Source organism: Ursus arctos, unplaced genomic scaffold (assembly GCF_023065955.2).
Source record: "Ursus arctos isolate Adak ecotype North America unplaced genomic scaffold, UrsArc2.0 scaffold_18, whole genome shotgun sequence".
Lineage (NCBI taxonomy): Eukaryota > Metazoa > Chordata > Mammalia > Carnivora > Ursidae > Ursus > Ursus arctos.
Window position 1 is genome coordinate 55,234,107 of NW_026622852.1, and position 25,461 is coordinate 55,259,567.

The 25,461-nt window shown below is 55.6% G+C and overlaps 1 protein-coding gene across 2 annotated transcripts in view; it reads left to right on the top strand.

The window, feature by feature from the left end:
• ASS1 (argininosuccinate synthase 1) overlaps positions 1-19,397 on the top strand; it is a 51,618-nt gene extending 32,221 nt beyond the window's left edge. For both annotated transcript variants that reach the window (XM_026514189.4, XM_026514190.4), the window contains exons 12-16: positions 378-442; positions 8,862-8,993; positions 13,700-13,856; positions 17,626-17,691; positions 19,118-19,397. In XM_026514189.4, the coding sequence (XP_026369974.1) occupies positions 378-442; positions 8,862-8,993; positions 13,700-13,856; positions 17,626-17,691; positions 19,118-19,163 (466 nt within the window). In that variant the 3' untranslated portion in view covers positions 19,164-19,397. The remainder of the gene's footprint in view (positions 1-377; positions 443-8,861; positions 8,994-13,699; positions 13,857-17,625; positions 17,692-19,117) is intronic.
• Positions 19,398-25,461: the final 6,064 nt, after the last annotated feature.

A 25,461-nucleotide genomic window follows, 5' to 3' on the forward strand; every position in this document is an offset into this window, starting at 1 on the left:
CTGCTGCCCCCAGGGACGGTCCGACTGGGGCTTCTGAGCTTTCTGCCAGACCTGAGACCCAGATAGCAGGAAAGATGAGCAGTGGGTAGGGCTGGTGCTGCACAAGGCCCCAGGACAGAGGTGACAGAAGTTGCCAACTCGCTGTGTGACACCGGCAATCCTTTCTCTCTCTGGGTCTCAGTTTCCCCACCGCTACAGTGGGCAGTTGAAGCAGGTGACCTGGCTCCAATGTCCTTTGTGTCTTGGGTCCTGGGGTGGTGCCTGACGTCCTGCATGTGGCTCTGGCGTCCCGCAGCTGAGAGCCCAGCCAGGCGGGTGGCGTCTGACTCGAATCCTTGTGGCAGCCTGTGGTTTTAAGGGACCCGTTCTCCCCACAGGGGCAAGCACGGCGTGGGCCGCATTGACATCGTGGAGAACCGTTTCATTGGGATGAAGTCCCGAGGTGAGTCTGCTCACCGCCCTAGGGGGCGTGGGGGCGTGTCTCAGCTCCCAGAGACCCCAGAGGCCCCTCCGATTCCCATCCCATTCTGGTGTTGCTACGTGGGTGACTTTGGGCACGTTCCTTCCCCCACCAGACTCAGTTTCTCCCCTGTGAGGTGGGGACCGTGGGCCCTTTGCCACTGACTCTCAACGGCATGGTGAAAGCGCTGTCCCGAGAGTGAGGAGGAAACTGGGGGTCCAGGAGGGGCTCAGAGGAGAGGAGAGGCCGGGGACAGGCCTGGAGGTCAGGCTGTCCTGTGCCCGGGGCGGGTCGGCCAGCTTTGGAGGCAGACCGTGCAGGGCCGATTTCACAGTCATTAACGCTGCTTTGAGGAGGCGGCCAGCCAAGCCGGGCAGGAATCCCACCAGGGGTGGGCGCTGTGAGCTGCGCTGGTGGTATGAGTCCCAGGGTCAGGCATGGCCCAGGCTGGGCGGGGCGCCGCCTCTCGCTAGGCTGCCAGGCCTGTCGCCCCCTCCGGCTGGCCAGGGAGTCAAGAGAGGTTGGTCCCAACCAAGCAGGTGCCTCTATCTTCTCTCATTAACCAGAGCCCTCCCTGTGGTTTTCTATCGGTCGCTCACCAGGTCATCAAACCACACCCCCCTCCCAGACTCAGTTTCCCCGTATGAGGGGATCTCCTGTGCCTGCAGGTCCGCCAACAGATGATAGAGCAATGCTGTGTCCTCAGGGAACTTTAAGAGGGAGGGGGCAATCTTTCAGCAGTTTGAGCCCCCACATTGAGCACCTCATTTTTTAAATACTGGCGGTGAGGTCAAGGGTCCCCTCTTTTTTTTTTTTTTTTTTAAAGATTTTATTTATTTATTTGACAGAGATAGAGACAGCCAGTGAGAGAGGGAACACAAGCAGGGGGAGTGGGAGAGGAAGAAGCAGGCTCCCAGCAGAGGAGCCTGATGTGGGGCTCGATCCCGGAACTCCAGGATCACGCCCTGAGCCGAAGGCAGACGCTTTAACCGCTGTGCCACCCAGGCGCCCCCCAAGGGTCCCCTCTTTTGACAGATGTTCAAATTGCTTTGCTTAGGTCAGTTTAAGGAGATAACACAACCAAACGAAACCAGGCCAAGGTATAGTCACGGCGCTTTGTCCCCTGGGACGTTTTTGCTAAGATTCTAAACTCCAGAGAGCTGATGGCCAGATTTAGCACCCTTAGAACAGGGTGCTGGTCCGGGAGACAGGAGGCAGGGGTCCTTGCTCAAGCTTGCCCTGCCTTGCCCGATGATGACCTCTGACTTGTCATCTCTGGGCCCCGTTTCCCCACGTGTGATGTGGGGGTCACGGGCGTGGAGGTCAGATCCTTCCGGCTCTGACCTGTTTGGATTTATCTCAAAAGGTGTGGGGAGGAGGGAAGTGAAGTGGCCACGTTGCCTCTTTCCTGTGATTTTTTTTTCCTCCTCAACGCAGCTTCTGTCTGCTCGCGAGAAGCACCCTGATTGAAACTCTAGGGGAAGGCCTTGTCAGAACAATATAACTAATTAGCTGCTCCCTTTTGCCCTCGCTTAAACCTTTGCCTCTTACCTGTATTAACGTCTGATTAAGTGTCCCTTTGTCTCAGTCTGCCCTTGGGAGACAACACAATGGAACTCATGCAAGGCAGACCTGGGGGGGCCTTGGGGAGCCACAGACCAGCACCCTGCTTTTACAGAAGGGGAAACCAAGGCCGGGACTGATGCGCAGACCCAGAGAGGCACAGAGTGGAGGCTAAGAGCTAGAACTCTGGGGTGGGGTCGATCCTGGTTCTGGCCCGTGTTTCATAGGGGGGTCTGGTGCAGGGAGGTGCCCCATAAATGGCAGTGGCCCCAGGGGCAGGCTGAAAGGTCAGAGGCAGCCTGTGCCCTCTGGGAGCTCAGTGTGGCTCGGAGGTGTCCTCTGTGGCACCTGCCGTCATGCCCTTCCCACGCCATCACGAACTGATTGTGGATGTGTCCCAGTGGTGCGGGTAGTTACGCTACCAACCAACCTGGCTCGGCACCTGTGGTGAAAATGAATTGCGTCCCCGGATGGGCCTGAGGTCACTCCGTGAAATGCCATCCTGCTGGGTCGGGACAGTCAAGTAAACTTGGACTGAAGGGGCTGGTGATAAAGGCCTGAACTAGGCTATGCCTAGAAGACTTCCTGGAGGAGGTGGCAGGAGAATGGGCTTCAGCTGGTAGATGTGGAATAGAGAGGGCCGAGTAGGAACTTTCTGGGAGATTAGGAGAGAAAGTAGGGAGCACCCCAGGTGGCCCATTCGGTCTGATGGGGGCTGAGCCCCAGGAGCCCGAGGGAGGCACATGCAGAGGGTCTGGGCTTTGGTGGCAGATGGGAGTCCCCGTCTTGGCTCCATCACCACTGGGAGAGCAACTTAGCTTCCTAGAGCCTCGGCTTCTTCATCTGTGAAATGGGTTGTTGCGTGGAACAAATACAGAGAGCTCTGGATGGTAGACTACTACCTGTTCCCCCGAACTGGGCGGGGTGGGGAGGTCATCTCCCCCGAAGTTCAGAGCCTTGAGATGAGCCTTCAGTTCTGACTCCCTTGGCTTCTAACCCCCCACCAGGAAAGGTTCCTGGAGCCCAGCTTCACGGTGCCCAGGTACTGTGTGTAGCTGCGGATGGCTGTCCCTCAGCGCATGGAATTTAGCCTGAGGGTTGTACAGTCTTTGGGGAAGGCAGTCAGGATTCTGACTCCCAGGAACTTGCCGTGTGACCTTAGCACGTGGCTTTCCCTCTGAGTGACTCCAGCTATCAAAGGTGGGGCGAGCCTGGGTGATCTTCCCCCTGGAAGTTATAATTTGCCTGTTTTCTTACGTGGGTCAGAGGGCTGAGAGCGGAAGGTCGCCGCATGACTTTAGGGTGGTGTCCTGTTTCTATGTCTGCACTCCGAGTAATTCATCGTGGGGAAGAAGGAGCAGGGGCGTTAATGAGGGTGCTGGGGACGTCCGCCCGCCTCGGTTTTTATTAAGTCTCCGGTAATGGGAGAAGCTGTTAATTGTCAATGATATTGAGGGCAGAGCCGGAAGACGCTATTGTCCATACCTCTGTGTACAAGGGGAAATGTCATTGGTATTGATTTTACAAAGCTCATAATTGAAATTCGTTAAAGGGCTTGGTTTTTTTTGGGGGGGGGGAGTAAGGGGGAGATGGTTAGGGAGTTGGGCAGGGTTAGTGCCCTGAGTCTGGGCTGGTCATGGGGTCAGAGGGGCAGGGGGCTGGGGGAGCTGCAGATGGAGCAGCTTTTGCTGTATTGTGGCTGTTCACATCGTCATTATCACATTATCTTTTTAACTCTGGAGGGGGGCTAATTAAGTGAAGTAAATGAAATCAGTGGGGAGGAGAGGGGGGGCAGGGCAGGCAGGGGGGAAGCGGGGAAGGAGCCAGTGCCTGTCCTTCCGCTCACCTTCTCCCTCCTTCTCTAGCCAGCTCGGCTCTCTCCTTAGCTCTCAGCCCTGTCCCTGCCCGGTCTCACCTCTGGGTCTCACTCTGCCTGCCGCTGCCTCTTCCCTCTGCAGACTCCCTCCCCCTCCTCCTCATTGCCTGCTTCTCCTCTTCCCTCCCCTGTCCCTCTCTCCTCCACCCTTCCCATCTGTCTCCCACTCTCCCCTCCTATCTCACTTCCTCCTGACTCCTCCACTTTCTGACTAAGAAGAAGCAAGGGCTGCCCGCCCACTTACCCACCTGCCTGCCCACCTGTCCAGGCCTCCCAGAGGCTCTGTTCAGATGGAATGTTCCAGATGGAGAGTAGAGGGAGAGCTATGAAACAAATTTGTCTGTACCCTCAGAGCCCACCCTGATCCCCGGGCTGGGGCCTGCGGGGCACTAGAGGATGGCTAGAGACCCACCATGACTTGCCTCCCTGTCACCATGGCAACCGCCTCCATCCTTGGCCCTGGTACCCAAGAGGGGAGCCCCTGGGCTCCAGCCAACCTCCCTTCCCCAGGCCTTTCCAAATATCTCCCTCTGGATACTGCTTTCCCAAGGGACCAGAGCCTCTGGTCCAGGTGCCCTAACCCCCACCCCACCCCACCCCACCCCAGACCCCAGCGGATTGGGGATCCCATTCCGTTCTGCCAAATCGTGCCACCCGGTTAACCCGGCAGCCTCAGGAACAGAGGAGACAGATTTAAGCTGCAGCAACATTTTGGTCCCCACCTCTTCCTCCTTGGTCCACTCTCGCCCCCACCCCCCGGCTCCTTGCCCTTTTCCCCATCCCCCCCTTGGCAGTAATTATGGTGTGATTGAAGCTGCTCCGCAGAGAACAGTTGACACCTCTGTCTTTTTCCTGTAAACACGGGGAGATGAAAATAGACACTTGGAGCCGCTGTGCGTGTCACTGCGAAGATGTCTGTTGTCTCTTCCACCGCGACAGCGAGACTCACCTGTCACCTCCTCCTTCTCCTTGCACAGTGGTTTGTATGCCGACTGTCAAGAGCCCCAAATCCATAGTCTTTTAGCATCAGGTTTCTGTCACTGGTTTTTTTAAAGTCATTTTTTTTCCCCAGAAGGAATACACAGAAATCATCTGTACCCCCTGCCCCTGCGGAGAGGAGAGGGGAGATCTTTCAGATGCGCGCGCGCACACGCACACACACACACACACACACACACACACACACAACATGACAGCAGCAACCCGAAAACAGCTTTTTGATAAGTCACAATTAACTTTAACACCTAAGAAAAGGAGCAGGAATATTAATTGTGCGGTGTGCTTGAGGGCCGTGGCGTTTCTTCTTGCCCTCGACACTTCCAGCAGCTGGCTGGGAGGGTTGATGGCCATAAGGCTGGTTCTAAGTGCGCAGGGGCGGGCAGCTCTGTTGCTCCTTTCCTGGGGAACAGCTATCGTGGGCTGGCAGCAGGTGGCCCTCGGCAGGTCATAGCTCTCGCTGGCTGGAAAGTGTAGGTGTCGTCCTGGCACCCTGCACACAGTCGCTGTCATTGCTTCTCTGCACGGCTGGGAGGTGAGGCTGTGGAGTCGGCCCTGGTCTTCTAGAGACAAAACCCTCAGCGTGCCCACCACATGGGGGTGACAGTGTGTCCGGGTACCTACCTTCCAGGCGGGTCTCAGTGAAAGTGAGAACGAAGAGCAGTTTGCCTGGGGCTCAGAAGGTGCCAGAGGTGGGGCAAGGGCACCCAGCAAAGCTGAGCTGGGAACTCTGTGAAGGTGTAAGTTCCATGCCCCGGCCTCAGCCCTGCAGAGACAGCTGGGACCGTGCCCCGTGCCTGGCCCAGCCCAAGACAGAAAAGCAAGGAGTCAGATTCCCCGGGAGCTGAAAGCAGGAGGGCCCCAGCTCTCGGCCTGCCGGCGCTGGCACTATTGAGACTGTCTGTGTGCCAATATACGGACAGCCTTCGAAAGTTTCTGGGTTTTTCCGAAATGTAGCAAAACTAATCATTAGAAGGCCTGTTTCCAGTTCGATAAACAGGAGGCACTTAGTACGTCCCAGGATGGAAGCCCAGGAAGCTTCTGTCCGTGTGTCTTGCTTTAGGTGGCTGTTGGGGAATGACTATACTCCCGGCAATAAAGTTTCTAGGATAGTTGAACACTTGCCCCTTTAACACGGTGGTCATGTCTGCCGTTCCGGAGGCAGACATTTCTAAATGTTCTGCAAACGGGTGCCTTTGTAAACAGATGGCGGAACCATTGGGCCTTCCTCCGGGGCCGGGGGCCATTGGGAGCCACTTGTTTGTGGCCCCTCACTGTCCCCCCAGAAGGGGCCGTGACTTCTGGGCTGAGTTTTTGCAGGTTTTCCGTGACTCCCCGTTTTCATGCACTTGGCTTTTCTCAACCATCCATCCATCTCGCCTCCAACAGCCTTTCTGGTCTGGGGCTCCCAGCTGCTCGTTGGAAATAGATGACAGAGCCTGTTTGAACTGTGTTTGCAAGAGTGACAAGGAGGCCAAGCGAGGGCCTGAACATCACTCTGGGACTCCGAGGCTTGGGGCTGGTGCGTGAACTTGGAGCATTGGTGTTTTTCTTGCTAGAGAGGCCATTTGCCCCCAGAAGGTCACAACTGGATCAGGACAGCACAATCACCCAAGGGCCACACTAGTGAAACGGGACAGGCTCTTTCACGGCACATCGTAACTATATCAGGACCTGGTCTCCAGATGGGGCTTTGACATGTATGCCCCCCCTCCGGGATATCAGTGGTTTGCAATAAGAGACTCACCCCCAGTTTCTACTTGGGAACGCCTTGGAGCCAGGCTGGGAGCCCAGGCTTTTCCTCCCTGGCCACAGTTCCCCAGATTTGCGTTCCCTTTCGTGCCCTGGTAAGCACAGGATCGCTTTGCCAAAGCACCTGGGGAGCAACCTGGAGCAGAGAAGGGAGACCCACGTGCTGCTCCCGCTGGCCTCGGGCAAGTCACTTCCCTCCCGGGCTTCAGTCTGCCCCCTGTAAAAGTGATGTCGGGCCAGACTGGCAGTTTAAGGACTTCTTGGTGGAGCCCGGGTCTGCCAGGGGCCTCTGCTCCCGCCAGCGGGGCCTGGGCTGTCTCTTCTATATGCTGGGCTTCTGGCAAAGACGGTTTGAATAATGGGTTTACAGCTCAGAATTAGAAGAACGGGGCCACCAATGGTCTGAAAGGGCCTCTCCTGGCAGCTGACGTTTCTCCGATTCCCAGAGTGAAAGAGTGAAGACCGGAAGGTTCTCTAGAGGAGGACGTTTCTGGCTAGTGACAGCACCCTCAGCCATGCCCGTGGTGCCTTTGGGCTCCAGGGTCAAAAACAATCTCCTTTCTGATTTGGGGGGTGGTGGTGGGTGGTTAAAAGCATTTTTTCAGTTGTGGTGAAATAGACATAACATTTACCATTTTAATCGTTTTGAAGCCAACGGTTGAGGGGCAGTAAGTACGTTCACACTGTACCGTCATCCCGATCCACCTCCAGGATTCTGCCTTCCCAAACTGAGAGCCCCCGCCGTAGCCCGCCCCCCAGACAACAACTTCCCACTGTCCCCTCCTCCCTGCCCTCCCACCCCCGCCCCCACCATCCTACGTCCTGTCTGTGAACTCGAGGACTCCAGGGCCCTCATGTAAGTGGAATCAGGCAGTATCTGTCTTCCTGGGCCCGGCTTACATCACTCCGCGTGCCCTCCTCCAGCGGCATCCACGTTGCAGCAGGTGTCAGGAATCCCCTCCCTCTTTAAGGCCGGATAGTACTGTCCCGTGTGTACGTGCCACGTTGTGTTTATCCGTGCACCCGGCGATGGACATTTTGGTGGCTTCCACCTCCTGGCCGTGGCGAATAGTGCTGCCACGAACACGGGCGCACAGATCCTTTCTGATTTGTAAAGCAGCCAGAGTGGTAAATTCTCGGGATCACTGAAAATGTGCCCCTTTAACACTGCAACGTTATGCGGTGGGAGGAAAGGAAGCTTTCCGTTGGTGGGATGGGGACCCTTCTTGCTGCTCCCCCATTGGAAGAGCGGACGCAGGTCAGGTTTGCCTGTGGTCAGCTCAGCGTGCTCCCCTGACTTTATTCGAGAGGGTCTAGCCGTGTGCACGTGGGCGGTCCTGCCTCCTGGTGCCTCCATGTCCTCAAATCCAGGGTGGGATGACTAATCAGACCTCCCCCCCAGCCAGGCCCTTGCTCAGCTCAGGGTCAGGCGCCTCAGGGTCACTTTGGAGACCCTCAGGCCCAAGCAGGTTGTTGAGGAGATGCAAACATGGGGCCTGAGGTCATCGGGAGGGGGCTCGGGCAAGACCATCTTCCCACGACCTCCTGGGTTTGGGCCCCACCGCCAGCTGACCCACGGGGCAGCAGACCGCACCGGTCAGGGACTCGGTGCCTTGACCCAGGTCCCAGCTCCACATGGGGCACGTTCGGTCTCCTCCCGGGCTCAGTTTCCCCATCTGCACGTGGGGTCGGTGCAGGAGACCGTCAGGCTTTATCTGCAGAGACGTGGCTGGCAAGGGAGCCCCTGGCCGAAGGTGGCGTGTGTGTGCACACATGTGTGCATGTGTGTGCAAGTGTGTGCACAGCTGTCCCCTCCCCGGCTCCCAGTGGAAGGGAGGAAGGGATAGTTGGGGCCCTGGGCTCCGCTGCAGTTGGTTTAATTACAGGTTTTCAGCCGCGGGCCGGTGGGCACGCGTTGGGAAGGAGGGGGGACCAGCTCCGAAACCCTGTCATTTTCCAACGTCTGAGGGCCTCTTCAAAGGGGGGCATCCAGACATTTTCTCCACAAGCCGCAGAGTGGACTGTCGTGGCCCCAGCATGAGCATAATGACAGGCGCATTTTGCAACAAGCTGGGAGTGAATGGGTCCGACCGGCTTGTCTCCTGTCAGACGAGTCATTATTATTTTTTTTTTTTTTTGTCATTTGCTGACAGTTTGGGTTTCATGTGTTTCTCTCTTTTTTCTCCTTTTCCCCCTGCCTGGAAAAATGGCTAGGTATCTACGAGACCCCAGCAGGGACGATCCTTTACCACGCTCATTTAGACATCGAGGCCTTCACCATGGATCGCGAAGTGCGCAAAATCAAACAGGGCCTGGGCCTGAAATTCGCCGAGCTGGTATACACGGGTGAGTCGACCCCTCCCGAAGCTAACAGCACCTTCCTCCAGTCCCGCCCCACCCACGGCCATCCTCGCGAGAGCCCGAAAGAGGCAGGTTGGAGGGTATCGCGGGAGGGCAAGGAACAAGGAGTGAGGGGGTGGGGGTCCCGGGACCTGCCTTGTTCATGGGGTGTTGAGGGGAGTGTGCCAGTCCCCCTACGATGCCCGGCTGCCTCTGCCCCCTGTGATTTGCACAGCTTTGGCAGTGTCATCCCTAGGGTGGCCAGCTTTTACCCAGCATGTGCCAGGTGGGGATGCGAGCCATCCCAGGGGGTCCTCCCGACGTCCCTAGGAGAGCCTCAGCCGGCTCCTTTTACAGAGGAGGAAACGGAGTCTCAGGGCAAGAGGCCCTCGTACAAAGTGACACAACCAGGAGTGGCCTAGCTGGGTTTGACCCCAGGTCGCGCTGTCACCAGGCAGAACCTGGAGCTGCCACAAGCAAGGGAAAGCCTGCCTTGACCAAGAACTTGGCCCCCGGCCTGACCATTGCCTGAGCCAGAAGCAGCCCATGCATGGAGTGACATTAGTCCATGGTATTGGGGGGGGGGGGTCCCATGTTACAGGTGAGACTCGGAACCTTATCTGTCACAGAGCTGGAATCCAGGCCCCCTGACTGCAAGCCCATCCCTCACACCGTGTAACGGGGGGTCCCCAGATCCAGCCCTTGGCCCATTTCTGTTCGGCCCATGAGTGAAGCCTAGTTTCTTACACATTTTTGAAATGGTTGGGGGAAAAACTGTTTATTAATACTATTTCATTTCCCATGAAAATGACAGGGAATCCCAATTCCGGTGTCCGTAAATAGCATTTGGGGCCCGGCCACGTGCACTGGCTTACACGTTGTCTGTGCTCGCTTCTGAGCTACAAGGGCAGAGTGGAGGAGTTGGTGAGAGAGACCACGTGACCTGCAGAGCCCGAAATATTTACTCTCTGGCCCTTTCCTGAAAATGTTTGCTGACCTTGCTGTATAATGTGAGAAGTCACATCAGACGGTACCTCTGAGCTGTGGTGGGGGACAGGCTGCCACCCAAGGCGGGATTGACAGCTTCGGGGGCCTGGACAATCGGGGGGACCTGGGAAAGTGCATATTAATAATCCCGACCTAGGATAAGCCTCCATTGCCCTCCTCTCGTCCCCTCCTTCTCCCCCTCGTAGGTTTTATTTCCTCTGAAAGCTCCTAATCACTGTAACTCATCTTGGGGTTTCAAGGGGACTCAGTGGTTATTGGCTGGGTGATTTCTCCCTCCCATTGTATCCGGCAGCTTTGAAGCCAGGCACCCCCCCCCCCCCCCCCAGGTACAGACAGGTGTTTAAATACCATTGTCTCCTGCAGGCTCTCTTGCTCAGCGGGGTTTCGGCAGAAAGGTGGATTCTGGTTACAAAGTAGGAGAGTCATTAAGCATGGCAGGCCCATAGGGGAGAGCACCTGGCCCGGCTGCTGGCTCGGAGGCTCCTCCGGGGAGGCCGAGTGAGGGCAGGCCGCCAGCCGCCCTCCCCTCCCACGATAGAGGGGCCGCCACCTCTCCTGCTGCAGGACCCTGAGCTGGGCACCTGTGGGCATTACCTAATCTTAGCTGCACCGAGGCGAAGAGGCTGGGCCCCAGGCAGGCCAGGACCTTTGGACACGGTTTCACGGCTAATGAGTGGGGTGTTTGAGCCCAGGACAAGCCAGCTTCAGAGGCCAGGTGCTTGGCCACCCCAGTGGATCCCAGGGTGGGCGAGAAGGTGGGCTGGGGCCCTTAAGGAAGGGAGATCAGGGGGTCCCTCGGTGGCTGGGGCACAGCTTGGCCCATGGGCCCTCTACACCTGACCGGTGGGGTGGAATCTTTGCTTTGTTACCCACCGAGCCCTCCAAATCCCCAAATGGGGTTCAGTGATTAGGAGGTTTCAAAGGATTATTGATACTTCCCTTCTCAGGTGCCCCTGACGTCATCAGGCCCTTGTAGATCTCAGTGTCGCCTCGGGCAGCAGCCTGTCCCGGCCACAGCTCAGGGGGGCTGTGCGATGTGACTTCTCACGTTAGGGAGACATGAATGTTACAGAGCGGTTTAAGCAGGTTATTGAACCTCCCTGTGCCTCGGTTCCCTCATCTGCAGACTGGGGATCATAAATGTACGTGTCACATGGTTAGGACTCACTACGTAACCATTGGTAACAGGCTTAGAACAATGGAGAATCTGGGACATGGAGGAGTGCTTCAGTGTGGGTTGCTGAACTACAGGTGCCCGGTGTGGTTTTCGAGGATAGAGTCAGGGACCTGGGGCCTTGCCTCTGGCTGGGTTTGTGACCTCGAGTAGGTCTGTCTACCCTGAGCCTCAGTATCCCCTCCTGTACAATAAAGGGCACCGGGCCAGGTCTCTTCCTGCCGCTCTGCTGTGACATGCGCCTTCCTCGGAAACACAGATAGGGAGACTGAGGCACAAGGAAGCCCTTCTACCTCAGCCCCACTGCTAGATGCCCTGTTCATCTCCCTCTCCTCACCCCAACCCCAGGTTTCCCCGTGGGCTTGTACAGACCCCCTCCATCCAGGCACGGGCCCTGGTCCCAACCCATAGGTTCATTCTGGCAGGACCCCAGCTTCAGGACCATCTCCTTTAAGGCACGTAGCTCACCTCCTCTCCCTCGCCTGTTCCTTCAGCAAGAGGGCGGGTATAATGCAGAGCTCGTACCGAGGGCTCTCACCCCGATTAGCACAGTGCTTGGGCCACCCCCAGACCTGAGATACCCACGCAGCACGCCAAGCTCACTGTCCCTCGCCCCAGGCTGGGTCTGCTGGGAAAAGAAATCTGAATGAGAGACCCCCATGTGGTGGAGGTGGGAGATCCTGAGATAAATCCCAGGCCAGGTGCTCCCACGTGGGTTTCTGCCCCCCCCCCCCCAATCAGGCTCCATCTCCTCCCTGTCTTCCAGCCGGAGAGCTTAATGGTCTAATTATCCTGACTTAGCAAGAGGGCCAAGCCACTGGGGCATGGGGGAGGGGGATCAGTGTCCCCTCCCATGGGGCTCTGGGCTAGAGTCAGGAGCACATTTCAGGATCTCACTGTGGCTGGGGACACCTCTCTGGGTGCCTGTCTCCCTGTATACAGGGAGGGCTGGCGGAGGCTATATTCAAATCTCGAATTTAATATGCTCAGTGCTCGGCCTGCATCCCATCGGGGAATCCATACACCCCCTGGAGAGTGGTTAGTAATATCTCATTGTGCAAATGAGGAACCCAGTGCAAAGAGAGTACCCTGCTTGTCAGCGTGGGGCAGCCTGCAAAACCAAATGACAGGTGGCCAGAAGGCGAGGACCAGTCTCTTCTCTCCCTGCCCGGCCCTCCCCCACCTCTGCAAGCCGCCGGACCCTGTCCCAGAGCAGGCCTGCTCCCCTTTCCCACGGAGAGCCTCAGCAGGTGCCCCTGGAGGCTGGGCCTCCAACAATAGCTGCAGACCCGGGGCTGACCTGGCCCTTTATCAGGGCAGGAGATCTCGCACCATCTGGCCCCACAGCTGCCCAGGTGGGCTCACCTTCCCAGCTCCGTTTCAGGGAAACTCTACCCCTCGAGCTGTCCCTCCCCCAACCCTGGCCACGGCCCGCCTGCCCTCCGCAGAGACTGGAGAGGAGATGGCCGTCTGTGCGTCTGAGCACGTTGGTGCCGAGATACCGGCCCCAGGGCAGCCTGGGAACCGAGCACATGGCCTTCCCTGGCCTGAGGGCTCTGGGGGTCAGAGGGTGGATGGGGGGGGTAGCCCATTTCCCAGGCACCTTGTATACTGATGGATGTCCCATCCAGACAGGAAAACTCCCAGATTATCATCTGAGGCAGAGCTATTCTAACGTAGGTCCGCCCCAGGCCCCCGCTGCAGCCCGTGTGCGATCTTGGAGAAGCCTCAACTTCCCTGAGCCTTACTGCTCGCTCAGAAGAGAGAGGCCAAGAGCGGTGTTCTCGTAGGGCTGTTTCTGACAATTCGAGAGCTAGTCCAGGGAAGAGCTTAGCCTGTGCTTCATCCGTTCAAATATCTGCCTAGGAAAATACGAGCAGCATGTAGACTCTTCCTGGCTCTCGGCCAGGACGCCAGCGTGTGGATGCCCGGGGTCTCCACACACAATAAGTCCACTGGTCCTGGGAGGGCGGTGCCGGGCCATCCCCTCTCAGGAGATGAGGAGTCAGAGGCTCAGAGCAGCGGAGGCCACATGCTCGTGGTCTTTCTGACCCGGAACCACCACCCAGCTGCCCCTGCTGGGTGCTCCCCTCGCTCAGCCCGGGCTCACACGTGTCTGAGTCTTACCTGAGGTCTGCTGCCCCACAGCCGTCTGCCGTCCCCAGGAGACCGAGCTCCCTATGGGCAAATGACAGCGGCCCTTCCCGGGTGTGTTGCCAGGGTCTGGCCCGTTGTGCTCCCTGGATGTCTGGCATGAGGCAGAGGGTGAGCTCCCCTCCTCCTGATCCTTAAGAGGGGACTGTTTGCAAGGGCAGGGAGGGCCCCTCCTTACCCACAAGACACCTGCAAGGTCACAGGACAGGCATGCGGGCTCGATCCTTGGTGCGGCTGTGGACAAGTGGGCTTGGTGCCAAGACCCCCTCCCCACCGCCAAGGTCCGCCATGATGGACGGAGGCACAGGGTGCCTTCCCTCGACACCCAGTCCTAGGCCCCAGCACAGTGGGCGCCCTGGCTGTTTCCTCCCCTCAGGTTTCTGGCACAGCCCCGAGTGCGAATTCGTCCGCCACTGCATCGCCAAGTCCCAGGAGCGTGTGGAAGGGAAAGTGCAGGTGTCTGTCTTCAAGGGCCAGGTGTACATCCTCGGCCGGGAGTCCCCGCTGTCCCTCTACAACGAGGAGCTGGTGAGGTAGGTGCCCCCACACTTGCCCCCCAGCTGAGGAACAGACCCTCAGGGCCAGTATCCCTTCTGATGGGCTTTCTCCACAAAGATGCGACTGAGCATGGGCAGGGCATGGGGGAGACAGTCACGAAGAGAACCGATGCTCCCAAGACCCCCCGTGGACCTTCCAAAGGCACCAGTCCAATGATCACCTGAAGGTAGAACGGGGCAAGGTGGCGTCGGGCTGTGAGGAGGCACAGGACAGGCTGGCTGGGTATAGTAACGGGTGTGGAGAAGCTTCCCTGAGGAAGCCACGTTTGAGCTGGCCTCCAAAAGACAGGAGCTAACCAGGTGGAGAGGGAGCAGGGAGGTTTCGAGGGACATGGTCACATACAGAGGTTCTGGGCCTTGGAAGAATCCAGAACATTCCAGGCATACAAGAACACTAGGAACCAGGGGCCAAAGGGTGAGGATCCCGGAGCCAGATCTTACAGGGAAGGAGCCCTCAGACCTTTGTTTTTCGAGGGTCCTTCTGGTGCTCTGGAGGATAGATCTGGGTGAGGTGGGAATGAGAGAAACAGAGGCTCTGACAAGTGGTTACAAGGTTAAGAACGGAAAGGGCTTAGATGTGGAGGGGGATGGAGAGGTTAACAGTCGCCCGGCTGGGCACACGTGGGTGGCAGTTCCTGAGTTGAGGGGATTCTTGAGGGAAGATCCTGCATTTGGGCTCAGACACCTTGAGGGTGCATCGTCTTGGAGACGGACCAGGAGAGTGTCTGCTCAGCCCTGGGACACACGGGTCTGGCATTGAGGAGAAAGTGGGTGGAAGACAGGGCAGAGTAGCAGACATCTCCAGGTTTTCCGAAGCCAGGAGGAAGCTGGTGGGGGAGGGGAGGGTCAGAGTGAGCCAGGAAGGGGAGCCGAGGGGGCTCTCGAGGCCACGCTGACGGTGCTGCCCAGGCCCCCGGACGGGCTGTGGAGCCCTGGCGGGCTGGGTCAAAGGCAGCCTCGGCTCTGAAGCTGCATCCGCACTTGTGCCTGGACTATGGCCTTGACCGAGGATCACGGCATCCCCTCTGGAGATCAGCCGGCCACGCAAGAGGTGGGCACCGACAGCCCCACTGGACTCAAGTCCCAGGCCCAGCTTAGCCCCAGCGGAGGCCCGTTCGGAATTAGCATGCGAGTTTTGTTTGGCGGTCAATATGCTTTCCCTCTTTCCCGTGTCCTCGCCGCGTTGAGCTTCTCCCCCCTTCCATCTTTCTAAACACTTTATAAGCCATAAATATAACCGAATCAGTTTAGATCAGTCGGGGTAAATGTCAAATTATCTTCTCTCTTTCTCTCTCTGGCTCTTTCTTCCCTCCCCCTCCGAATCAGCAGCCTCTAATAATCTGCCCAACCCTTCATTAAACCTTCCAGCCTCACTCAGGGAGATTAAATGAAGAAAGTAAAAAGGGGAAGGAAAAAAAGAGAGAAAAGCAGGCGCATTTATTCTCACTGTGTCTCCGACCATTTCCCCTTTCTTTTTGATTTCTACATCGCTGACTTGAAAGCCCTTGAGTGACAGCCTCACAGGGACCAGCGAGGAAGCCGCGAGAGGTAGCAGGACTGGAAATGCCGCGGCACAGTAGGCAGAAAGTAACGTAATTATAGAGCAGGTCAGAGCCACTCGAATGAACAAAAATAAAAGCACAGAGGTTTTCTGTAGACCGTCAGGGGAGGTAAAAAAAAAAAAAAATCATTGTAAACTCTTTTTCCACCCCCCCGCCACCACCCCAAACCACAATTTTAAAAAGAGGTTTTTCAGCTCACGAGAAACACCTCTGGGAACTCTTCTGCAGCCTCGCGTGCAGGAGTGTGTCCCTGGACGTGGGCCTCTCTTTGCCGGGGCTGCTGGGGTGGGGCGGACGCCCGTCCAGGGAGGGGAGCAGGAAAGTTTGTTTTGACACGTGCGAGATGGCGATGAAAAGGCAGATGTGCGTGGAGGGGAGCTGGAAGGGGCTCTGAACCGTGGCTTCTCCCTAAGCGAGCACAGGGGTCCTTCCGAAGGGGACGGGGATTCAGACAGTGGGAGTGTGTTCCACGATTTGATTTCTCTGGGGAGGGGTAAGCTTTCTCATCCAGAGCAAGGCCTGTAAAAGGGAGCTGCGGAGCCTCAGGCTTTAGTTTGGTCCAGCTTTTTCTCGGCCCTGCGAGGGGTGCCAAGAAGCAGCCCCTCCGAAGTCCGACATCGTCCCCCTTACAGGGGACTTGCTGGCCTACTCCTGCTGCTTGCGCCACCTGAGACCTGGAGGGGCCAGTGGAGGTGGGGAGGAGGAGAGAAGGGGCAGGAGTTCATGTGCAGCTTCGCAGCCCATTGAAGGTCAGGGCAGCCCATTGAAGGTCAGGGCCGGGGCACGGCGGGGATAGGGCGACAGATCCCAAGTCCTGAACAAGTTGCAGGACAGCTGAGCGCAGAGACCCCACTTGTAAAAAGTCCACAGTCCACAAAGAGCCCGCCAGGGGCACAGCCTTAAGGTCTCGGGGGGGAAAAAACCCAGCAGATTCCCCTCTGCCCTCCTCCTCCCCAAGCTCACCTCTCCGGAGAAGGCTCCTGAGGGGACAGGCTGCCTCCTTGTCATCTAGACCCTTGAGACTGCTTTGTCCTGAGGCTGGAGTTCTGGAGACATGAGGACAAGGGGCTGATTCAGAGCAGGACGCGTGAGAAACAGAGGAGGGACCCCTCCCCACCAGAGGCTTGGAGGGTGGCCGTGCCGAGCTAGATCTGAGACCACAGTGCCCTGAACTTGTCCTCAAAGAGCTTATCACAGCCGTGATTAAGGCAGATGGGTGATTGATTGCTGACGTCTCCTGCCCCACCCACGCACCGAGGGCCCGTTCCCATCTTGCTCCTGTTTCCCCGGCACCTATAGACCGTAGGTGCCTACTAAATGCCTGAATGAGTGAATGAATGACACGAGTCATAGTGAGAGCGTGCCAGGTGTGGCAGCTACGTGATTTCACGTGGAGCCAGTGGTAACACTGAGAGGCCCATTTGGCAAGTGAAAGCCTGAGTAGGACTAGGTGCCCTAAGCTCTGTGGCGGGGAGGGGTGGCAGAGCTCGGAGGTAGCCCCTGGCCGGAAGGACTGTGGTTGGGAAGGGTTTCTCAAAGGATGGCTCAGTGAAAACAGCCCGGAAGATAAAGGCTGTCCCATGTGGAAGATGGCAGTTGTAGACGGGGGAAGTGTTTATAGCAGTGGCGGCCGACCAGGCGCTTCTCGGGGCCAACCGGGCAGGGGGCAGGGGGCAGGTTTGTGGATGGATCTTGTGCTGGGGCCCCCCTCCCCGGCACTGAGAGCTTCAAGGGCACGGTCACAAATCCGAGGCTTTCCCGGGTGCACCCCGTGGCCTCCTGGGCCTTCGGGCCACTGGATGCCATCAGCTGTTGCTGGAGATCCCTCTCAGAGCCCCCCCATAGCCCTGAGGGGACAGCTGGCTCCCAGGTGTGTCCTCGCCTTACACAGTTCTCTGGTTCGTCGGAGGATTTCACCAGCTGGCACTGGCGGAGCCGGGACCCTCCCTGTCCATTCACGTGGGAGGGATGAGGCTCCCTGCTCCCCAGCCCTGGGCACGGGGCCCGGCCCGTAGGAGGGCTCCTGAATTGGACAGAAGCTCAATGAGAAGCCAGAGTTTGGGCCAACCCGGCAGAGATGCCCTGGGTACCTGCGAGCCTGAGCTGTCCCCGGCCCCAGAGATCCTCTGACGTCGGAAGCAAGGCGTGGGGTGTGCTGACGGGCTTCTCCTCTCTCTTTGCAGCATGAACGTGCAGGGCGATTATGAGCCAGTCGATGCCACGGGGTTCATCAATATCAACTCGCTCAGGTGAGCAGCTCTGGGCCCTGATGGGTCTTTGGACCCCCCAGGTGTGGGCAGCAGCTGCTCCGACCGCTGTCCTGTCCTAGACAAGCGCCACCCTCCTGCCCCTTGCCCACAGCATCTTCAGTGCCTGCTTTGGGCCCCGCCTGCTCCTGTTCTCAGAGGGGCAGAAGGCATAGCTGGAAGCCACACAGGGTCCTGGGCACGTGGGTTCCCTGTTTCTGGATCCTGCCCTTTGCCTCGGACACTCCCTTCCACCCTGTCCAGCTGCAAGAAAGACTCCACTAGGAGCTCCTTGCGTGGGCAGGTTAGAAAGGCAAATGGCCCAGAGGTAGAAAGGGACCTCAAAAAGCCACGAGGCCAGAAGGCACCTGGTGCCTACCTGTCACCATACCTGAGCTGCAAGTCTAGCTGGAAACCGTCGTAGCCACGTGGACGCCCGTGGCCTAGTCGGGGTAGCTTGCGTCATCTGAAGCCACCCAGACCTGGGTTCAGATCCTGGCTCTGCAGGATGGTCTGACCCCTTCCGGACCCCTGGGAACACAAGCGGGGTATTGACCACAGCCACGTCAGAGGTGTGGCAAACTTGTGAGAGTCCCGGGAAATCAAGCACTCAGCCCAGACCCTGGCAGCTCCCGTGCTCAGCCTGGGTGTGACCCGGGGCCGGGAGGGGCACGCACAAAGGCAAACAGGGTCGTTGACCGGCAGCTACCGTACGCCAACTTCCAGGCACTCTCCCGGGTTGTCGCATTGAATTCTTACACGAATTTACAACTCCAGAAACAGGCCCAGAGTGGTCAAGTAAGCTGCCCGCAGTCACACAGCTAGGAAGCCGTGGAGCTAAGTTCAGAAGGTGTGTCTGTCCAACTCTGAGTTCTGAGTCACCAACTTCCTTCTCTCAGAGCTTGGCATTGGGAAGAAGGCACGAGTCTCTCTTGTCTCCCTGACACATGTGCTGGGCACAGAGCCACCATTTTCTCCCAACGCTAGGCTCTTGTCCCTGGAGCCGAGAGACTGGGAGAGACGCTGAATCTGGCCTGACCTTCCCGGGCGCTCTCCGCTCCAACAATCACCTTCACCGCCCCGCCTCCTTCGCCCTCTGTATTTTATGACTATAAACCCTTTTAAATGGCTCCAAACACATCGGGTTTTCATAATGGCCTCTTCATCTCTCCCATTGCCAGTTAAATGCTTTGTCTTCGACAATGCCAAGCAATGTTTTCCCCCAAAGATAAATTAATTACATTATCCTGATTGGAGGGCAGGAGGGGCCAGGGCAGGAGCGGGAACAGAGGGGGAGAAAAAAGACAACTTCACACACATCTTAACTAACAGCTGCCCCCGCCACCCGGGTTCTGCCTGAATTAATTGAACGGAGTGCATGTTGTTACTGTTAATTTACGTTTTTCTTTGTTTTCAATCTGGTTTACAGGCTGAAGGAATATCATCGCCTCCAGAGCAAGGTCACTGCCAAATAGACCGGCTGACAATGAGGAGCTGGGCCTCCTCATTTGCCCATCTCCCAAGTACAGGCGCTAATTGTTATGATAATTTGTAATTGTGACTTGTTCTCCTGGGCTGGCGGCCTGGTGGGGGTGCCAGGCCCCAGCTTTGTTCCCTGCTCCCCTGTAGCCTGCTGAAGTGGTCATCGGAGGGAAGGGGGGGCGCTGCAGTGGGGAGATGTAAAATGACTATTAAAAAAAGATACATGAGTCTTCTGTTTCTTTATTTCTGCAGAGAGGGGGTGTGTGTGTGTGTGTGCGCGCGTGTGTAGTCAGTCATGTTCTTCTTAGACCAACCTCTGTGTTTTCTGATTTAAGCGCTGCCAAAGCCACCTTTTGCCGGGGAACCTGTTTTTCTGGAAGGATCGGAAGGTCTCTCCTCCAACAAAAACCAGGGAATCCAGATATGCCCCCCTGGGTCAGCCTGGCATTTTGTCACCGACTGTGGCCGCGCGCCATGTCACAGGGTAACCAAGGAGAGTTTGGGTGACGTACCGGAGAGCTGTCCCGCCATTGCCCACAGACGACACCTGGGAATGGTGGCCATGACTGACCACACGAGGCTCCCCCGCCACAGCACGGTGGTCTCGAGTAGCCTAAATTGTGGAGGAGGAGGAGCCCCCCAGTAAGAAGAAAGGCCTGGACATAGAACAGAAAAAGACAGGCACAGAATTTCACGGACACTCTCGAGTGACGCCACCTGGCCTGCAAGGTTCCCGCTACTGCTCCTCCACCAACCAGAGCCCAAAGCCGCCATGTCTGTACAGTGACTCCGCCCCCTCAGCCTTAGCTCATTGGACCGTGACTGGACACCTGACCCAAGTGGGGCCAATCAGAGTCTCACTCCCAGGAACTGGGCTGGCACAAAGAGCCGGAAGTGAGGACAGGCACGCTTGGGCGGGGTAGGATGCTCTGTGCCGGGGAAAGCAGAGGGAGTAGACAGAAGCAGGAGGAAGGAGATGGGAAGAGTGGGTTTTAGGTCAAGAACCCCAGTTCCCACCCTGGTATAAACCATGGTGCTGATGGAAGGTTTTTTTTGGTTTTTAAGGATACTCCGTGCCCATCACAGAGCCCGATGCATGGCCCGAACTCAGGTTCCAAGATCAAGACCTGAACTGAGATCAAGAAGCAGACAATCAACTGAGCCAACCAGGCACCCCGGTGCTGGTGGCATTAATGGTGCCATTTCTCAGTCCAGATTCTGTAAGACACCCTGGGGTTCTCATAACCAATTGTCCTGTAGGGCTTAAGCTTGATGAGGGAGTTCTGCATACGTGGAACCAGGAGCATCTTTACTGGGAAGACTTGAGTGCTGGTCCTCTGGGCCCTGCCCTGGTTCTGATCATTCTACTGCCTTTGTCAATGAGGGTTTCTTTCCAAACAAGTTATGTCTTGACAATGTACTTTTCTCTGATTATAAGAGTTATAAATGAATTACTTCAGTATTAATTTTGCCAAACACTTTGCTATACGCTTTGCTCACATTATCTCGCTGGAACTCCAAAACAACAGTGCGAGGTAGACACTTCCATCTCCACTTTGCAGAGGAAGCAACAGATGCAGAGAAATGGATTTGCCAAAGGTCACTCAGCAAGCAAGAGGACAGCCAAGAACCAAGCCCTGGCCTGGCTGACCCCCAAAGCCTTGTTTATGTCCTTAATCATCATGTGGGCTGCATCTTATGAAAAATTAAAATTTTATGGCAAGAATGATCAGCCATCCACTTACCATCCCAGTTACAAACACTGCTTATACTTATTGTATTTCTTTACGGTCGTATTTTTCGACGCTTTTAAATATTTTTGCAGCGTTCTTTAGGTTAAAGTATTTTAAAAGCCGATGTTGCACTGTGCTTGAAAATGTTACCACTGTATCACGAACGGTTCCCTACGTCATCAAATCTCTTCTCACACACAACGGCTACATAATAGCCTGCTATATTGGAGGGGAAAACAACTAAGTTACCCAACTTTCTCCCATTTATGGATTTCGTTTTTCCACATCTAAATTGTTTTCCTGCCCTTTATGGAATTCAACTGAGTATGTTGGGTGGTTGGTTTATTAGCTATACTTTTTTTGCCTTTTTGGTGGATTCTCTAGGGTTTCGTGCGTGATACGAGAATCTTCTAACACAACAACCTTAGAACATTCCCTTTTGTGTTCTTGTCGTAGGCATTACTTTTTTCAAAACCCCTAGTATGTTGCTATTTCTTTTGCTTTGGATTGCCATATATCTTTTTTTTAAAGATTTTATTTATTTATTCGACAGAGATAGAGACAGCCAGCGAGAGGGGGAACACAAGCAGGGGGAGTGGGAGAGGAAGAAGCAGGCTCGTAGCGGAAGAGCCTGATGTGGGGCTCGATCCCATAACGCTGGGATCACGCCCTGAGCCAAAGGCAGACGCTTAACCGCTGTGCCACCCAGGCGCCCCTGGATTGCCAAATATTTTTAAACGATTAAAAATAAGAAAGGAATGTTTTGTATTTATCCTCCTGTAGGATCGGTAATGTTTCTTTCTACAATGTTTGATACAATTGACCAGGGAAGCCATCTGGGCCTGGAATTTTCTTGGTGGGAAGCTTTTATAGTGTGAGTTCAGTTTCTTTGATTCACATAGGGTCATTCATATTGTCCATTTCCTCTTGGGTCACTTTGGTTAATTTGTGTCTTTGGGGGAATTGACCCACTTCATTTAGGCTGCCAATTTTATGGGCATAAAGCCTTTCATGATATTTCCTTATGATCTTTTTTCCTTTTTTCCCCCAAAATGTGTTTATTGGGATGGTTTCCCACTCATCTTGATTCAGGGTGCTTTTAGCGCTGCCTCTGTCTGAAGAAGCATCCTTCTGGAAGCCTCGCTTTTCCTCCTGTAGGCTGGCAAGGGACAGTGGAGCAGCCAACACACAGAACTACCGTTCTGTGCATGGCTAAAGCCAGTGGTGATTTTGTAACATCCTGGACATTTCACGTCCGCGAGTAGGAGTTGGGGCTCTGAACCAGGCGCTTCCTTCTTGTCTTCCTCTGTCCTCTTCCCAGGACGGGTAGAGGAGGTCCTTCGAGAGGGGCATGTTCTCACGGGGAGGTCGTCACCGCTGGAAAGGCTCCTAATTATCTTTTTAACGTATTAGGATCGATAGTGATGTTCCTCTTTCATTACTTACCTTGGTAATTTGTGTCCTTGTGTTTTCTCGATCAAATTAACTAGAAACAGCATTTTTTGTCCCTCTTTCTGTAACGTTTCTTTTTTCTGCCTGCTTTTAAGACTTTCTTTATTGCTGGTTTTCAGCAATTTGATTAGGAGTTGTTATGGCTTTATGTCTATTTTGTGGGTTCATTGAGCTCGAATCCATGGATTTTTATCAAATTTGCAATATTTTGGGCAGTTTTTCCTCTCAGTTTACATACATCACATCGTTTCTCATCCTTGCTGTCTCCACTGTGGCTCCTATCTCGCTCGACATAAAATCCGAAGTCCTTACTCCAGCCAGCTCGAACCACCGGACACAGAAGTGAGACTGCATGAGCCGAGCCAGAAGATGACAGCAGCTGCCTGAATGATCCCACACGAGACCAGCCAAAGAATCATCCAAACAACACCCTCTAGGCTCATGAGAATGAATAAAGTTTGGTTCTAGGGTGTTTAGTTTGGGTTCTTTTTCATGCAGAAACAGATCATCGATATTTACTGTGGCCTACGAATCCTTTCAGGATCTGGCTCCCTACTAACCCCCTTCCTCACCTCTCTTCACTCTCCCTCTCACTCTGTCCAGCCCACTCTCTAGCTTGCTGTTCCCCAAGCAGGCCGGCTCTGCCTAGAGCCTCCTGCCTGAGACAGCCCCAAGGCTCGCTGTTGATAGACCGGACTTGCCACTTGCTACACCCTTTACCCTGCCTTTCTCTGCTCCTTATCACGCATCACCGCTTGACCTGTTATGCACCGATTTACTTTGTGTGCCTAATAATTTTTTATTAGATGCTGGGCATTGTTGGGTGTCCCTCCCACCAGGACAGGGAGCTCCATGTGGGCAGAGATCAGGTCTATTCTATTCACAGCTGTGTCCCAGCTGCTGAAACCATACCTGGTCCATAACCGGTGTCCAGTAAGTATTTGCTGAATGAGTGAATATCCACCCAGTCTTCATTAGCTCAGAAGCCACGTCCAAGGAACTTCAGAAAGACATACTCCCTCTCCCCCCTAGTTGGGGGCCCAACCCTGCTCTAGAAGTAAATCCAATCATCATCCCACAGCCCAGGTCCTGCTTTCACTCACCTCCTGTCGCTCCTGTTACCTTGTTCCAGCCACTACCTACAACCTTGGCATGCCACTGTCCCTGCTCTCACGACCACGGACCCCCAACTCCACTGAGAAGTGGGAGGAAACCACCACCTTAGGGATCTAGAGTAGGGTTGCTTGGACACTGAGATGTTAGGACTCTTAGCGTTTCACGTAACACAGCCCCACTATATCGAGGCATATGGGTGTGGCCAAGTGGTCTGGGTTGCTGATGGTTTCAACCAACAGTCCCAGCTCTCAGTGGAACACCTTGTCTGTCCTCTAGCTACAGTTCTTGTTGTAGGGATTAGCTCATTAGGAATGACTCCGCTTCTCTCGGGTAGATGTTGTCCTTGGGAGACCCACGATTCCCTCACCCCCTGGTTATAGGCTTCCATGAAGTTGTCCCCAGGCCACCACAGAAGTCCAGGTATGTCTGAACCAGCTCATTGCCAACATTGGAGATCTCTCTCTAGGCATGTTCTTAGCTCTCAAGTCAATCAGGAAATTCAAGGGGCGCCTGGGTGGCTCAGTTGGTTAAGTGTCCGACTCTTGGTTTCAGCTCAGGTCATGATCTCAAGGTTGGGATCGAGCCCCACATCAGGCTCCGCACTCAGTGGGGAGTCTACTTGAGATTCTCTCCCTCCCCCTCTGCCTCTCCTCTTGCTTGTGCTCCCTCTCTCTCTCTCAAATGAATAATAAAATCTTTTTAAAAAATAATGTTTTTGATGCAAGGAGGAAAGATGGCCAGTGTTAAAGAAAGGATGGGGAAGAGCATGGTCTAGGAAGGCGCTGGCTGGAGCCAGCCCCTGGCAGGCGAGGAAGGCGTCCAGCCAGAGTGGAGCAAAGGACTCTCACGAGGCAGCTGTGGACGAGGCAGGTGGAATGGGGCCACGGGGGCAGCTCAGGCGCCGGACATAGGCTACCCATACTAACTCCCGGCCACTCCTCTGTCCCCTCGAGAACTTGGGTAAGTACTTAACACGCATGAGCTTTGGTTTCTCCATCTGTAGGATGGGATCATAATGGGTCCTTCCTCCCGGGGATATTAGAGGACGCCCGGGGGCGCACGGTGGGCTGCTGGGACAGAGCCTGGTCTCCATCCTTGCTCCACGGGAGAGGCACGGCAGCATCAGAGGCTGATCACTGCAAATAAAAACTGCCTTTTATGCGCACCCCGGATGGACAGTTCACAAGGCCCTTTCTCCTCCTTCTTTACACCATGGGAGCTTCACAATCACGGTGAGAAAAGGAGGGGGTGGAGAACCCTCGTTTTACAGGTGAGGCTGCTCAGACCTGAGTTCGAATTATGCCTCTGCCACTTCCTAACCAGGGACCTGGGATGACTTCTTTAGTATTTCTCATCAGCCTCAGTGTCCTCAGCTATCAAACCCAGATAATTACAGTGCCCGCCTCGCAGGGCCACTTTATGACGCAGCAACCGTGGGCGTCAGGGCTCCTGGTTTCCAGCCGTGGTTGTCAGCCCACGTAGCAGGCCTGCCAGGGAACAGGCACTCCCTTGCTGCGTTTGGCCTGTGACAATTTGACTTTGCATTTGACTTATCAGCAGCCACTGGCTCTGAGCTGATGAGCCCAGGACCCTGACAAATGCCACTTTCTTGTCCTTCAAGATGGAGGGGCACATCCTCCAGCTTTCTGTAAACACTCAGTGCTGGACATTCCCGGGATGGGTTCCGTCTGCCTTGCAGGCTGCAGGTACCCTGAGAGCAGTGAGCGTGGACACGGGGCCCATCACTCTATCACCTGGCGCTCAGCCCAGGATTTCACGGATAAGACGTTCTCAATGAAATTATGTTAAATGAATGAATTCTTCCATCCCATCTTAGTTATTATTTTATTACTGTTTCTAAATGCACCCCCTCTCCTTCCTCTAGCTCCTGGCTGGGTGAGGGAGGGTTTCTCATCTATGGGATCCCGAGAAGTCAGGTGCTGGTATCCTGGGCCTCAGTCTTGAGCAAGGACCCTAGAGCCCTTTCACC